The sequence below is a fragment of the Macaca nemestrina genome, chromosome 8, assembly GCF_043159975.1.
Source record: "Macaca nemestrina isolate mMacNem1 chromosome 8, mMacNem.hap1, whole genome shotgun sequence".
In the NCBI taxonomy this organism is placed as follows: domain Eukaryota; kingdom Metazoa; phylum Chordata; class Mammalia; order Primates; family Cercopithecidae; genus Macaca; species Macaca nemestrina.
In genome coordinates this window covers 78000194-78017894 of record NC_092132.1, presented here as the reverse complement: position 1 = coordinate 78017894, position 17701 = coordinate 78000194, and the positions used below count along the sequence as shown (strand labels likewise).

Here is a 17701-nt window from a genome sequence, read left to right as displayed (position 1 = left end):
GGGGAGAGGGAATAAGGAGTAATTGCTTGATGGGTTTGGAGTTTCATTTTGGGATAATGAAATATTTTGGAATTAGAGGTGGTAGTTGCACAACACTGTGAATGTACTAAATGCCGCTGAATTATTCATTTTTAAATGGCTAATTTTATGTTATATGAATTTTTTTTTTTTTTTTTTGAGATGGAGTCTCGCTCTGTCGCCCAGGCTGGAGTGCAGTGGCGCGATCTCGGCTCACTGCAAGCTCCGCCTCCCGGGTTCACGCCATTCTCCTGCCTCAGCCTCCCGAGTAGCTGGGACTACAGGCGCCCACAACCGCGCCCGGCTAATTTTTTGTATTTTTAGTAGAGACGGGGTTTCACCGTGGTCTCGATCTCCTGATCTTGTGATCCGCCCAGCTCGGCCTCCCAAAGTGCTGGGATTACAGGCGTGAGCCACCGCGCCCGGCTCATGTTATATGAATTTTGCCTCAAAAAATAAATACCTAGCCTGGGAGTCAGGAATAAGTGGAAAACCTATGAAAAGGGAAACGAGTAGGTACAACTGTCACAATAAAATTATTAGGGAAACAACCCAAACATGGAACTGGAGAAGAGTAGAGAGGTAAAATGCAATGGTATCTGGCTGGGTGTGGTGGCTCATGCCTGTAATCCCAGCACTCTGGGAAGCCGAGGCAGGCGGATCACCTGAGGTCAGGAGTTCAAGACCAGCCTGACCAACACGGAGAAACCTGGTCTCTACTAAAAATACAAAAAAATTAGCCAGGTGTGGTGGCACACGCCTGCAATCCCAGCTACTTGGGAGGCTGAGACAGGAGAATTGCATGAACCCAGGAGATGGAGGTTGTGGTGAGCCGAGATCGCGCTGAGCCCTGATCATGCCATTGCACTCCAGCCTGGGCAACAAGAGCAACACTCCGTCTCAAAAAAAAAAAAAAAAAAAAAAAAAGAGGCAATGGCATCTTTGTACCACACAGGTTTGAATGACAGCTCCTGAGTTAACAAGAAAACAACTGGCCATAACTTAACTCCAGGGTAATTTTGGTGTTTTCAGCACACCACCATCTCCTTTCCATTTCCAGCTTCTCTTATTTCCTACCACCATATATAAAATAGGACAGAAAAAGAGGGATATGAGGATGATACAATATATAATATTCTTTTCTCCTGCCATTTGGATTTTACTACTGTACTTTGTTTAAACTTGAGATTTTAGTTCCAAGTGGAAGTGCTCAGAAATACAAGAATCCTCTTTCTATATTACTGTTATATTCTTGAGCCATTACCCTCATCTCATTCCTGTAGTCAGATTTCAGCTCAAACTTAATTACCACTGTCCACAGGTACAGAGTGTCTAGAAGGGGGCTGGGTTCACAGGTGCCTCCTGGTGCTAGTTAGATCCAGGGACTCTATAGTGATATAACTTGTGGTCTGTTTGAGGTAGCAATTTCTAACTCTATGAGCTCTCACCTGATCCTAAGTCTCCCCACCTCTTCCAATCATCCCTACTTTCAGCTTCTGTTTATGTGTAATAAAAGATGAACAAATGGAAATATATTGCTTGAAGATGATGAAGAAGAAGAAAAAATGACAAGGGTCTTGAAACCTGACTATTGAGTCTAACTACTCTTTATGACCTCCAAATCCTTGCTGAGGTTAACTACTAAATGGATCCGCGTATATTAAATGCACACTGACACATGCATATAATGTATTCCATTTTCCACTAATCACTGGTCAGTGTTATCTTTCTTCAGAATGTGGGGAAAAAAATACAATCACATCACCAAACTCTATTATAATATTTCTCATCAAAACATGGTTCTTAACAGTATTTCTAAGGTTACTTTATTCTAAATAAAGTGAAAAACTCTCTTTTAAATTATAAAGTTTTTTCTTTTTTAGAGACAAGAACCTCGCTATATTGCCTATGCTGGTCTCGAACTCCTGGGTTCAAGTGATCCTTCTGCTTCAGGCTCCCTGAGTAGCTGGGGACTATAAATGCAAACCACCACACCTGACCATAAGTGAAAAACTCTTAGGAACCCATATTTTCCCCCTTGAACAATCAGAATTCAATTAATTTAGATACTTACTTTGTTTACTTGATTTTGTAGGGATTGTTAGTTCTTTTGTTTCTTTCATTGATATCTTTTTCCCAGCTATTTCATTATAGATGGCTGATAGATACTCTTCAGGAAGGTCTTTACTGTCATTGATACCTCTATTCATCTTAATGTACTGTTCCTTTGTCATTTTATTTTTCACCTAAATATGAAAAACCATTATAATTCCTAAAAATTAACATAAAGGTTACACTTATATTTTAAGATATGAATATTTACATAAGAGATTTTGTAAATACTTTTGAGGATAGAAACTGGAAAACATTCAACAAAATATAGATAAAAATGAAAAAAAAATCACAGAAAACGAAGGCAATACAGAAAAGACCCATTCTGGCAGAAACTAATTCACGCTCTGAGGTGGACATGAGTAATGTGCAACCAGAAAGGAGGGAAGTTGAACAATGAAAATATTTGTTTTTGCCCAAGGTTTAAGAGCTCCTGCAATCTCTTAATAGGGCCATGACAATTATTGGAAACAACGGTATCGAAAACATTCAAATCTTAGTTTAGAAGAACATAAATGTGCTGTTAATGAATTTAAAGTTGACTTTATATACAATGGGTATAAGCATAACAATACTTGAGATTTATTTAAAACCAGATAACAATCTCTCTGACTGAGTCACTGTGGCAACTGAATTATGTCAGGTGATCTGTACAAAGTATCCTTGGAATGTTTTGTCCTGTGTAAGAGTACCCTAAACAGAAATGCCTTTTGCACCTTGATAAAGCTGTGGAATACAAGTTTGGAGTCTGTAAGATGGTAGGCCTATTAACAAACTTGGGAACTAGCATAGCCAAAATGTTTACACTTTACCTCCAGAAACCTAGATAGAAAAAACCCAGAAGTCTTATGTGATGTTTCTGAAGAGACACTTATTTAATTAAATATATTTCTACATCTTATATGATGTCTCTGAAAAGATATTTATTTAATTAAGTATATTTCTACCACCTTCCACAAAGAACTTAAGGTAAACTCTTAAGATATGATTCCTGTAAATTTACATAAAAGTACACAAAAAAATAATCAAGCGAGTCATCAGAAGCTTGCAAAAATAACTATAGAGAGTGTGGTGTTATGTGCCTGTAGTCCCAGCTATTCAGGAGGCTGAGGAAGGAGGATGGCACAAGCCCAGGAATTCAAGTCCAACCTAGGCAACATAGCAAAACCCTGTCTCAAACAAAAAGCAAAAGTACAGAGGAACCAAAACTTTCAGAAAATGTAATTGGGATACATACACTTATTTACTTCAGATAATTCTGCAAACAGATTTTTCTAACATGTCAGAAAGGGAGGCAGGAGTGCTTTTCCTACAAAAATGTAAAAATATTACCATGAAAGTTTTCAAGCGTAACGTATCATTTAATGGGATAAAATGCTATCATCTTACAACTTCAAAAACTCATCTTGAGTCACGGCACAAAAAAAAAAAAAAATGAAAGAAAGAAGCTTTTTTAACTAAAGTTCAGGTGAATGCTTAAAAAACACACCAGGAATAACAAAATAAAAGACTACACACTGCTGCCAGTGAAGTAAAGGAAGATTAAAATCACCTGGAAATTTTAAGCATGGTAAAATGTTTTAGCATTATGTCAATCAGAAGCAAAGAAAAGTCTTTTTTTTTTTTTTTTTTTTGAGACGGAGTCTCACTCTATGGCCCAGGCTGGAGTGCAGTGGCCGGATCTCAGCTCACTGCAAGCTCCGCCTCCCGGGTTCCCGCCATTCTCCTGCCTCAGCCTCCCGAGTAGCCACCTGCCACCTCGCCCGGCTAGTGTTTTGTATTTTTTTTTAGTAGAGATGGGGTTTCACCGTGTTAGCCAGGATGGTCTCGATCTCCTGACCTCGTGATCCGCCCGTCTCGGCTTCCCAAAGTGCTGGGATTACAGGCTTGAGCCACCGTGCCCGGCCGAAAAGTCTTGACAGAAAATCTGAAGTAGCAGTTTATTGTCTCTGGATCTGGGTTAGGGATCCCATACGTGGGTGTACAGAATACTTTGCTTTCGGGTCCCCAAAATAAAGCACACTGCTTCACACAGAACACTTCTGTCACAGTGGGAGTCTGAAGCTGTATAAAACAAAATCTGACTCTTCTTCTCCTGACATATTTTATGGAATATTCTACTCCTGACTTTTATCCTCATGTGCTTGTATTAAGCTGTGCCTTATTTAGTGTTTAAATCACTTAAAGCCAGTTGTTACTACTGATGATTATTGTAAACATAAAAATTAAGTGTGTTCTAAATATGCCTAAAAATTTTTTTTAAATCACTGACTCACACACTACATAAAAAAATAGCATAACTATAAATACTCTGGGTGAAAAGGGAACATAAACAGCTTGTTAAAATCCATCTATATTTTAAGTTTGAAAAGAACTAAGAATGAGAATTAGTTTTAAGAAATTCCTTTAAAGTTATTTGTATTTTAAAATGTTGTCATTTGTTATAGTTAGTTAAATCAACTGAGGCCAAGATCATGGGTACAATTTTCTAACAGATTACTTAGCTTCATAGAAACTCACAAGCTGTTCTACAGCTGCAGGCTGCATAGCAGCACATGACACCAGGCAGCAAGCTACTAAGGAACAGTTGGACAACAAGCAGTTGCCACCGCTAGACTAGGACTTCAAGCACGTGTTCTGCAAACAGGCACTGTTACACTGAAGACGGGACACTGTTGTGAAGGTAATGCTCCCTAACTGTTATGTCCTTAGAAACTTTTCACAGTCTGGGTACTTATGAAAAGATATAAAAGGAATTTTTAATATTTCTTCAAAATCACATAAGTATGTACATATGTGTAGGAAGACATTGCACAGGTGCATATAATACTGCTTATTCATTTATAGAACCAAATGTCTTTTAAAGCATAGCCTTTTAAAATCAAATGTATGTAAACCCAGGTTAAAATATTCTAGTTAGACTGAAAAATCAAATGAAAAAATTAGACTGAAAATTCTGGTGTAAAAATACAAAAAACACAAATACAAAAAAATCCCAACTATGAACTACCTTATAAAGCCATAGAGTAAAAGTCATCACGCTCGATAATAAAAGCCCTGAAGGTGAGCTGCTTTGACTATACTGCCAATAATATGCGAGAGGCAAATCTTGAATTATTAAAATCTTTAATAAATTTTTAAAAGTCCTATATAAAATCAAGTACATTTGTGGTAAATGCATAGTTGCTCAATATTGTGTTTAAAACAGGAGTAACTTCATATATAATCATATGTATATACATATGTATATAATCATATACATTCTTACTTTAGGTTTGGTATATACTCTCCTTATCTACTCTGCTTTAAACATCTCAAAACAGACACAAAAAATCCCTATACTGCAAAGGTTAATCTCAAAATTCAAATAAATTTTAATTTTTCCAATACATCTCAGACTAGAAAGTAGGTAATTTATTTTACTTTATTTAGAAAGTAGGTAATTTAAAGTAGGTAATTTAAGAATAACAAACATCATTAGATACCTACCCCTAGAAGTACTAAGAAATCCTTGCAAATAATTTATAAAGGTAATTTTACCCAAGGATGTCAATGTGTGTTTTTAGAAACTAAGCAAAAAATACTAAAACTATAAAATCAAACTTTTTTGGTAGATATCAGAAATCAAGTGACAGTTCTTTAATATTTAAGAAGGAAATATGAATTTTATGAGGCAAAAGAAATGAACATTTCTAGGTATCAGGTATCTTTAAACTATGATTAACTTTTTAGGTACGATGGTATTATGGTTATGTTTAATTAGAGTACTTCTCTTTTAGAGAAACATACTGAGATAAATGCAGATGAAATGGTATGATATCTGAGATCTGCTTCAAAATTATCTAGGGGAGGGAAGAGATACAGATACAAGAAGACCGGCCATAAGTTGATAACTGTGGAAGGCAGGTAATGGGTACATTAGAGTTCATTATACTAATCCCTCTACTGTTGAAGTTTGAAACTTTTTTTTTTCTTTTTTTGAGACACGGTCTGCCTCTGTCACCCAGGATGGACTGCAGTGACACAATCTCAGCTCACTGGATGACTTGTGCCTCCCAGGCTGAAGTGATCCTCCCACCTTAGCCCTCCAAGTAGTTGGGACCACAGGCACATGCCACAGTGCCCAGCTAATTTATGCATATTTTGTAGAGACAGGGTTTCATCATGTTGCCCAGGCTGGTCTTAACTCCTGGACTCATATGATCCACCTGTCTCGGCCACCCAAAGTGCTGGGATTACAGGTGTTAGGTACCACGCTTGGCCTGAAACATTATATTTTTTAGAAAGATGGTTTATACATAGTGTTTTTCCATCTTGTGACAAGTAGACATAAGACCTATAAACGTCTTGTTAGATTAAAATTTATCTTAAGCTTTATACAATTGTCAATCATGAATGACAAATACAGAAACATTTTATAGATAACTGAAAGTCTGATTTTAATTACTACCAGAAGTTGCTTTTGTAAAACATTCACCATCCCAAATTAAATACCCAAATATGGTGACTGGTTTAACTGAATAAAACTAAAATTTCAACTATTACTTACTGAATTCAGAATAATGTATTTATTTTTTACCACTTATTGTAAAACTGACTTAAAAGAAGACATACCTGTGGACTGTGAAGGTCTGTGGTCAACATGATAATTGAATAAGCCAAAACATAAGCAGTATCCGCACTAGCAAAGAGAGTTTGTCTGGAAAAATAAATTTATTATGTTATAAAGTACTGTTTTACATAGATTCATTTAAATAAGTCACCTCAAATCCCATAGCATTTGTATTTTTCTAAGTATCTCACATTATAATTTTTTATGGATTTGTTTTATGACTTCCAGATTGTAGACAATCTAAATTCTCTAAACAGGAGATTAGGTCCTATTATCTATAAATCCTTGGATGCTACCTAGCACGGTGTTTTGGATATAACAGTCAGTCAATGAGCATTTGAACCTTATTTACCCTTGGTTGCATTCTAGGTATCTTGCAGCAAATTTTTCCATTAATCGATCGATTTTCTGAGCTTCCCCTGGAAGACGAAATCCTTCTAGAAACATACGAAGGGCTGAAACGAAGTCTTTTCCTGAAAAGTCATGTTGGTCCACATATGCATACATGACTTCTTTGTTAAATTTATCATTATCTCCCAGGAACTCACCCACTTGAGTCTAAAGTAAAAACAGAGATAGAAATTGATATTTTCTTTCTTTTTTTTTTTTTTTTGAGACGGAGTCTTGCTCTATTGCCCAGGCTGGGGTGCAGTGGCGCAATCTCGGCTCACTGCAACCGCTGCCCCCACGTTCAAGCGATTCTCCTGCCTCAGCCTCAAGTAGCTGGGATTACAGGCACCTGCTACTGCGCCCAGCTAATTTTTTTTGTATTTTTGGTGGAGACAGGGTTTCACTATCTTGTTCAGGCTGGTGTTGAACTCCTGACCTCAGGTAATCCACCCGCCTGAGCCTCCCAAAGTGCTGGGATTACAGGCATGAGCCACCGTGCCTGGCCAGAAATTGAGATTTTCATGAGATGTTTACATTCGCCACACGGTCACTTAAAAAGTAGAAAATTTCGTTAAGATCCACAGGCTTTTGACTATAGAGTTAACAATTTCAAACACAAAGCTTAAACACACTAACTGCCTTCATAAAAATATCAGGAAATTCTTTTGTTTAGAAAATTTAAAAAGCAGAATTTATATTTTAGACACACAGACACAAAGACACACACAGACACACACAGACACACACACACACACACACACACACACACACACACACACACACGTCATCACTCAGTATCAGTGGGGGATTGGTTCCAGGACCCCGTACGGATAATCCATGGATGCTCAAGTTCCTTATAAAAAATGGCATAGTATTTGCATATAATCTATGCACATCCTCCCACATATTCTACTCCCATATCTAGATTACTTATAATATATAATATAATGTAAATAGGTTTTCTGCATTGTTTAGGAAATAACTACAAGAAAAAAGTTTGTACACATTCAGTACAGATGCAATCACCCATTATTCCCCCTGAATATTTTCAATTTGTGGTTGGTTGAATCCACAGATGTAGAATCCATGGATACAGAACTCATGGCTACAGAGGGCCAATTACAGATGATTTTATAACCAAGAATATTCTTTTTGTTTGTTTTTGAGACAGACTCTCACTCTGTAGCCTACGATGGAGTGCAGTGGTGCAACCTTGGCTCACTGCAACCTCCACCTCCTGGGTTCAAGTGACTCTCCTGCCTCAGCCTCCTGAGTAGCTGGGATTACAGGCGCCCACCACCATACCCAGCTAATTTTTTGTATTTTTATTAGAGACAAGGTCTTGCCACATTGGCCAGGCTGGTCTCGAACTCCTGACCTCGGGTGATCTACCTGCCTCGGCCTCCCAAAGTGCTGGAATTACACACGTGAGCCACTGTGCCCAGCCAACCAAGGTTATTCTTTATGTTTTACTTACCTCTATACTTAGGAAAGCATTTTAAAGCAGTCACAATATGTATTATTAACTTAAAAAAGAATTTTACAGAAAAGGGGCCAGGCGTGGTGGCTCACACCTGTAATCCCAGCACTTTGGGAGGCTGAGGCAGGAGGACTGCCTGAGCCCAGGAGTTCAAAACTAGCCTGGGCAATATAGCGAGACCCTGTCTCTAATAAAAAGAAAAAAAAATCCCAAGAATTTTACAGAAAAGGTTAGAAAGAAAATGGTATTCTTACAGAGTCTAATCTTTCCTCTTGATGTAAGAATTGGGCAATATCTTCAGGTGTGGTGCCAAGCATCCCTTGTTCTTGGAGGTACTGTATTCCTCTCTTTGGTTTCTTATTAAATCTAGATGATGTTAAAGTTAATAAGAACATTAAAAATAGAAAACCATTCGTAGTCCCTGAAAAGATCTTAAACCACAGTAAATTAATTTTCTAACAGCACCCAGAAAAACAGCAGCTTATTTAATACAAATCAGTATATGAATATACAAAATAATTACATTGTGCCAAGTTTTCTTTATTTTCTTTATAGAAGTAAGTCTCATGGAAGGCCATCCTTATTACTATCATTTCACTGACTTTTTGTTACAGTATGAAGCGTTTTTTAAATCCATATCGACAGTGGGAAATTAGACTAAGAGAGACTATTAGAGAGAAAGCCATGTAGTAGACGAACTTTGAGTAAGGCTATGAATACTAAATATCTCATACAGGCATACTTCATTTTATTGCACTTCAAAGATATGTGGTTTTTACAAATTGATGGTTTGTGGCAACCCTGCATTGAAGGTCTATCAGTACCATTTTTCCAAAACCACATGCTCACTTTGTATCTGTGTCACATTTTGGTAATTCTCACAATAGTTCACACTTTTTCATTATTGTATCTGTTACTGTGACCTGTGATCAGTGACCTTTGATGATGCTATTGTAATTGTTTTGGGGTGACACAAACCACACCCATATAAGATGGCAAACTTAATAATCATATGTGTTCTGATTGCTCCACTGACTGGTTGTTCCTCATCTCTCTTCCTTTCCTTGGGCTTCCCTATTCCAAGACAAAAAAATACTGAAATTGGGCCAATTAAGAACCCTACAATAAGTGTTCAAGTGGAAGGAAGAGTCGCACATCTCTCACTTTAAATAAAAAACTAGAAATGACTGAGCTTAGTGAGGAATGCATGTCAAAAGCCAAGACTTACTGAAAGCTAGGTCTCTTGCGCCAAATGAAGTTGTGAATGCAAAGGAAAAGATCTTGATGGAAGTTTAAAGTGCCACTCCAGTGAACACACAAGTAGGAAAGCAAAACAGCCTAAATGCTGATATGGAGAAGGTTTTCATGTATGAAAAGAAGATCAAACCAGTCACAACATTACCTTAAGGCAAAGCCTAATCCCAAGAAAGGCCCTAACTCTCTTCAAGTCTATAAGGCTAAGAAAGGTAATGAAGCTGCAGAAGAAAATCTGGAAGCTAGCAGAGGTTGGATCATGAGATTTAAGGAAAGAAGCAGTCTCCATAACATAAAAGCACAAAGTCTGATAGCAAGTGCTGATGGAGAAGCTGCAGTAAGTTATCCAGAAGATCTAGCTATGATCATTTATGAAGGTGGTTACACTAAACAACAGATTTTCCACATAGATAAAACAGTCTTTCTTCTATTGGAAGAAGATGCCATCTATGACTTTCATAGCAAGAGAGGAGAAGTTAATGCCTGGCTTCAAAGCTTCAAAGGACAGACTGGCTCTCTTGGGGACTAATATAGCTGATGACATTAACAAGTCAATGCTCATTTAAAAATTCCAAAGATCCCAGGGTCCTTAAGAATTACATGCTAAATCTACTCTGCCTGCACTCTAGAAATGGCACAACAAAGCCTGGATGACAGCACCATCTGTTTACAACATAGATGACTGAATATTTGAAGCCCACTGTTGAGACCTACTGCTTCAAAGAAAAGATTCCTTTCAAGAGATTACTGTTCATTGACAATGCACCTGATCACCCAGGAGCTCTGATGGAAATGTGCAATGAGATTAATGTTGCTTTCATGCCTGCTAACACAATACCCATTCTGCAGCCCTTGGATGAAAGAGTGAGTTTGTTTTTGTAGAAATGCAGTCTCGCTATGCTGTCCAGGTTGATCTCAAACTCCTGGACTAAACTGATCTTCCCACCTTGGCTTCCCAAAGCTGGGATTACAGAGGCATGAGCCACTGTGCCCTTTCCTCAGGAGTAACTCTGAATTTCAAGTCTCTTTTTTTTTTTTTAAAGAAATGGGGTATTGCTACATTGCGCACACTGATCTTGAACTCCTGGCCTCAAGCCTCATGAGTAGCTGGGATTACAGGTGTAAGCTACCATGCCTGGCTAACTTTCAAGTCTAGAAAGAAATACATTTCATAAGGCTATAGCTGCCATGTAGAGAGATACTTCTACTGAATCTGGGAAAAGTAAATTGAAAACCTTCTGGAAAGGATTCACTGTTCTAGATGCCATTAAGAACATTAGTGACTCATGCGAGGGGTAAAAACACCAACATCAATAGGAGTTGGGAAGAAGCTGACTCTAACCCTTATGGACGATTTTGAGGAGTCCAAAACATCAGTGGAGGAAGTAACTGCAGACGTGCTAAAAGTAACAAGAGACCTAGAAGTAAAGTGTGAAGATGACACTGAATTGCTGTAGCCTTATGATCAAACTTTAACATATGAGTAGCTGCTTCTTATAGACAAGTGAAAACAGTGATTTCTTGAGATGGAATCTACTACTGGTGAAGATGCTGTGAACACTAGTGGAAAGAAAATTAGAGATTTAGAATATTCCATAAATTCAGTTCATAAAATTACAGCAGATTTTGAGAGGACAGACTCCAATTTTGAAAGACATATTACTGTAGGTAAATACTAACAAACAGCATTACATGCTACAGAGAAATCTTTTGTGAATGGAAGAGACTATCAAGGCAGCAAACTTTACTGTTGTCTTATTTTAAGAAATTACCACAGTTACTCCAACTTTCAGCAACCACTACCCTGATGAGTCAGCAGCCATCAACACTGAGATAAGACACTCTACAACAAAAAGATTACAACTCATTGAAAGCTCAGATGGTTACTAGTATTTTTCAGCAATAAAGTATTTTTAAATTAATGTGTGTACATTGTTTTTTAGACATAAGGGGATTGCAGGTTAATAGACAGTATAGTACAATATAAACATAACTTTAATGCACTAAGAAATCAAAAAAATTGTGTGACTCACTATATTGCAATATTTACTTCACTGCTGTGGTATGGAACTGAACCCACAGTATCTCTGAGGTACTCTGAATATACATTCTCCCTTAATCTTCAAGTAATCTTGGCTCATTTGTCCAAATTAATTAGACCACACAAAATCTTTCTCATTTATAGCTCCAGATTCTCTCTCACTCCCTTCTCCTTCCTCTGCTCCCATTCCCTAAATCTATTTTCAGAGTCTATTTCCTCTGCTTGTCTTTTATCTGCTCCATTTACAGGGGAGTCTCCCTCAGGCTTAAAGATACAATTCAAATGTTACCTCTTTGTTTACAGATCATTTACTCCCTACTTTCGTTACTTTGGTGCTCCAACACCTGTCATTTGGGCTATTGCAAGAGTTCTTAAATGGTCTCCCTATCATCTCATGTTGCCCATATTCTAATGCACCCTTCAGGCTGCCTGCAAAGTCCTATTTACAAAACAGAAATCTGATGATGCTACTCCTCTGCTTAAAGTCCTTCACTAGCATGCTAGTGCCAAGAGGAACAAGACAAAAAGTCCTTTACATGGAGAATAAGGCCTTCTGTAATTTAGATCCAACTCAATGCTCTCATCTTACCTCCTGTTATTCCCCCTCCACTCTGCCCTGCCATGCTGAACAAGTGCTCAGATGTCCTCCCTTTCCTCTGCTGCTGCACATGCCATTCTCTCAATCTGGGATGGTCTTCCTGATTCTGCCTTCCCAAAGGTTCCCTTGTCAAGTTCTCATCTAACCATAACCACTTAACATTCATAAAATGAAACACTTTTCACTAAGCTAAACATAACCCCCCACCACCACCCCTAGAAGTACTCACTTACAGGAAGAAACACAATTTTAAATAATTATAATAGTAAAACTGTGACAAACAGATGTATTCAAAAGGTAAGAAAATAACACAGTACAAGTAACTAACTTAGATGGTCATAATATATCTCCTGGGAAAGGTGACCGTGGAACTATTCTGAAGAACAATTATATCTTTTATAAACAATAAGAAAAAACATCCCAGAGAGGAGGAGGCCATACTAAAACACAAAAGCACAAGACAGTATTATATAATAAATAGTTCTGCATTGTTGGAAAGTGAGATGAGATAGAAAAGTGGCAGGAAATGAAGCTTAAAGTCCAGCAGATCCAAATCATGAAGGTATTATCATACAATCAAAGAAGCTTTGGTTTTATTCTCTAAGACAGCGAAAAAACAGACTTTCATTCAAGAAAGGTTACTCCAGTTAAGTGTGAGAAAAGACTGAAGAATGAACAAAACCAAAGAAAAAGGTAAGCCAATTGAAAGATTATACTAGTTGAGGAAATAAATAATGATGATTTGATTTGCAAGACTAGCGGTGGGAGATCGAGAAAAGAGAACAGATTGCAGGGATATTAGGAAGTAGAATCACCAGGACTTAGTGACAGATTAGATTCGAGAATCTAATCCTATGAGGGGAAAATCTAAGCTAATTCCCAGGATTTTAGCTTATAAATTTAGTAGCATGCTGGGGTTACTACCATAAATAAGAAATACAAAAATAACAGGCTTTTCTATTTGTCTTTTGTTTTCATAGGAGAACTAAGGGGTTGATGTTGGAAAAGGGCTGAGGAACAGAAACCTGGCAATGCTAAGATGCATGCAGGAAGAAAGAAAAAAACAGCCCGTAAGACTGAGATGGCATAGTCAAAAAGGTAGGAGACAAACAGGATAGACTGGTGTCATGAAACAGTTGTAGACAAGTATACTAGGAATACAGCTCCATGAAAGCATTCTCATCAATAGCTGTATTAAGCAGAAAGTAAGTCCAGCTGCTGAGAGAAGGACTGAGAGACTTCCACTTTGAAGCCCTCTGATTACTCCTCCTCATTTCTCAAGTATTTCAAAATAAGTACCTTGGCAGTACTTACTCTGTATGACACTTTTATAAACCTTACACAGTACTATTTTTAAAAACTGCTCATGTTTAAACTGTAGTCTTGAATCCAAGCACCAGTGCCTTCATGGTGCTTGGCAATAGTCCCAAGTACCAAATATGTGTTTGCTGGGTGACCAGCAGCATTTTAATACGCATATTTGTTTACACATACTAGACCAAGAGCCCCTCAGAAGGAAGGGCTGTTCCATGTATCTAGTTTCCCCAGGACCTTGCATAATATCTGGAACAGATGAGACTTTAATAAATACTGACCGAACAATTAGAATTAATGCAGTAGTGACAGCTATTTCCTGAGGCAATTTTGTAAGATTTTGTAATTTTAAAATAGAATATATGTAAATTTTTGTTGAACTGTTTTTCATATTAACACTGGAGAAAAAAGACACCCGAACGTTCACAAAAAGGCACTGCTTAAGTATCAGGAAGAAATGCTTTACAGAAGTAGCAAACCAAGTAAGAACACACGGGAATTTTTAAGTTTGTAATAGTTAGATTCATGGAGACAGCAAGCAATTTCATTTTTCCTTATGGCATCTCTTTGAAAAAAGAGATGGCCAACAAGAGAAAGGAAGGCAGCATGGTGGTATTCACAAAGGAAATAGTCCAGAAGCAGGCAGGTATCACAAAGCTTAGTGGGAAAACTGATTTCACAAGATTAGGATCTGGTACACTAGCCAGGCTGGAAAGAGAGGTGATCACCTTATCAACATATAAAAATGAAATCAATAACAAGAGTAGTACAATTGTAACCCAGCGGGAAAAAATGTAAAACCTATAAAGGAGTACTGATAGCTATTAGAAGTTTCATATTTTAAATGTTTTGAGTTGTCACATGATTAGAAAATATAATGGAGGATTTCATAATGAGCTAAACAATGCAAAATTGCACAGATGTTACTCATCAACAGCACTTATAATATGGTGACAAATTAATTTATATGACAAGAGTGGTTGGGCATTAGAGGAATCTAGTTGGGCTAGACTGCAATGAACATGGGGGGCTGAATAGGAGCCTCGTGAATTAGATCCATGAGAACTATCCTCCATTTTACTCATTATAAGGTGATAAACCCACGGCAGGGGTGGCACCATACTGGCAGAGAGATACTCAGTAACATTTCTCCTTAAGCTGTGACACTTACAAATCTATCCCTTGTTCTATTATTTCTTTTTGTTGCTTTAGGACCTCAAATTGTTCTGGATTATCGGTGCCAGACATCTGTGTACTGTAGCTGCCTATTCCTGATGATGATGTTGACTCCAGAGAATTTAAACTTCCATATCTGTTTATTGTCTCAGGGTGTTTGATTTCACTCATCTCTTGCTCTGAGGGTTTTTCCTGACCTGAAAGAAGAAAATTGATAGAGTACATTATTCTATCAAAGAAAAAAAAAAGTGTAAGGGCAAACAAATTCTTGAATAAGGCAAGGCATTTCAATGTCGCTTAGATATCTATTTAATACAAAATAACTATTAGGAAACATAATAAACAACATACTTTGATATTAAAACACACTGTAATTTGTACGTGTATAGTCTGCACCATTAGGAGGAGTTCTTTTTGCAGTTGCAGTGCTGAGTATCCACTGGATTTCTGCTCTCAGCTCATTCCTCATGAGGAATTGTTTTCGATAACACCAGTGTAGCCCTGCAGCTATGAGTTTTTCTCTGAGTGAGGGTAAACATCAAACACAGATGAACAATTCAACCTTCTTAAAACATACTGCCTTTTATACGTTTCCTCTATAATTATAATACAAGAAAGTTGCATAAATATGCTTCATTTTACATAATCAAAATATTTCTATGAAGATTCAGAAAAAAATAGCTTGGATAATTAAAGTTAAAACTTTCACAATTTTAAAGCTAGTTATTTAACTCACAGAGAATGCTTCCTCATCAGTTAAATGAATAAATATGTCATGAAATTGGTTTAACAGCATCTGCAACTATCCTGCAAAGTATTATTCACTTAAAATGACAAAGAATTACAACTCAAAATATCACCTTACCAAGAGTTGTCTGAGAGTTGGGATTCACATACTGATCCTTACTCCATTCAACCATACACTTCAAAATCGACACTAAGCATTCTAAACCTTTTTTCCTCAGGCTCAATTCCTACAAAGTAATTCAAAAATACATTTTTTTTTTTTTTAAAAAAAAGGTCTTTTAAGGAAAATACATGACTCTTTCCTGGTAAAGTTTAAATTTGAAAATGTTTTTAAAGTTCTTACCTGAACATTACTCATACCAAGTTCTTGACTGCCCCTTCCTTGAGCAATTTTTGATAGATCATTTACTAGTCTTTCAAATATATTGGCTGCATTTAAGTCACAGTCATAGTTTACATAAATATCCACTACACTCTGAGCATCTGTAACAATATAACATTAATTTCAACAAAGTACATCTAGGATGTGAGTACATTTGGCCTTTTAAATATCTAATAATAAGAAAGGGATAGTAAAAAGGAGGGTAATTTAAAATACCTGCACAAATCCTCGTCAGTGTTTGAATAACCATCCATTTGTGATCAAATGAGCTGGTAGAAGTTTCCAAAATGTATAAGAAAATTTCTTTAAAGAACACCTGTGATTAGGAGAAAACTTCTGTTTAAAATATTGTTTATAATTCATATGTGTGATCCCTTTTTAAACATCCCAAAGCTGTGGAGCAGATATTAGCACCCAGGCTCCTATGGAGTTCAACTCCTTTTGAGTTCCATCTCTGAAACCTCAGGACTAAAATATCTTGGGTAAGTGACTTAAACTTGCCCTTCTAGTTATCAGTACTGCAATTCACACTGTTGTATTTTGTTCTCAACAGAGCTGCTACAAAAGAAATATGCAAAGATTTAGAGTTCCTCCAGGTGATAATTTCTTGGACCCTTTTACAGAATATAACTTATGCTTTTTTAATCCCCCTCGAAAAGCATAATTTATACTTCTGTTCATCGTTTATATTTTTCAGAGACATTCTAGTACTGAGAGGCCTAACTGTTCATAGATTTAAATGTAACTGGTACTCTAATGAACACAATAAAAACAATCTAAGTCTCATACGGTTTTATTTTTCTAATTACTCACGACAGTGAAAATCTCTACTGTTTGAAAACTACATATGAACTATTTCTCACTACTCTTTACACCAAATAATCAAGCGATGAGTTAATCAACCTAATGAGATAAATTTCAATTTAACAGATAAGAATTTTCACATTTAAATGTATTCTATAAAAGTGACTTTAAGAAGGAATGACTGAAAAAAACATGTTAACATTTATGAAACATATGCATTATGAATCCAGAAAATCACATTTATAGTATCTCCCCCTAACTGGATTAGGTACCCCTGTAATGTGATTTTCTCTCACAAAACTCAGCATACTTCTATTTACTTATTTAATATCAGTATCTCCTATAGACTGTAAGCTTGAAGACAGTAATGACCAGGTCTTTCTTGATAAGAATCACGTCCACATTGCAGGGCACATAGTAGGTGTTCAATAAATATTTATGGCAACATGGCCATAATTCCTAAAAACTGCATCAGGGTACCCCAGAATGCTGTAGCAAACTCATGAGGGTGCCATGAAAAAATTCTGAGGCAAAATTCAGAGGGAGATACATCTGTTGGATACCTCGAAAGACTGCTCATGGTTTCAATTAGATAACACTACATTCCCTTCAATGACATCATTATCTCTGCAAAGCTGGGTTTTGGTCATTGCTATGACAAAAAACCAAGTACTGAACGAAAATCAATGAAGTACAGGAATGAGGGGGACAGTGTTCAATTCCAAGATCTAAGAAGCTGTGTGCAGTCTGTAATAGGCATGCACATCCCAGTG

The 17701-nt window shown here is 37.0% G+C and overlaps 1 protein-coding gene across 4 annotated transcripts in view; it reads right to left on the bottom strand.

Annotated features, from left to right (window-relative positions):
• Nucleotides 1-17701, bottom strand: part of LOC105482169 (ARF guanine nucleotide exchange factor 1) — a 154689-nt gene that overhangs the window by 61834 nt on the left and 75154 nt on the right. For all 4 annotated transcript variants that reach the window (XM_011742148.3, XM_071068140.1, XM_071068141.1 and 1 more), the window contains 8 exons: nt 16341-16440; nt 16086-16225; nt 15861-15969; nt 14991-15192; nt 8867-8978; nt 7095-7300; nt 6745-6829; nt 2093-2264 (listed from right to left, as the gene is read on the bottom strand). In XM_011742148.3, the coding sequence (XP_011740450.1) occupies nt 2093-2264; nt 6745-6829; nt 7095-7300; nt 8867-8978; nt 14991-15192; nt 15861-15969; nt 16086-16225; nt 16341-16440 (1126 nt within the window). The remainder of the gene's footprint in view (nt 1-2092; nt 2265-6744; nt 6830-7094; nt 7301-8866; nt 8979-14990; nt 15193-15860; nt 15970-16085; nt 16226-16340; nt 16441-17701) is intronic.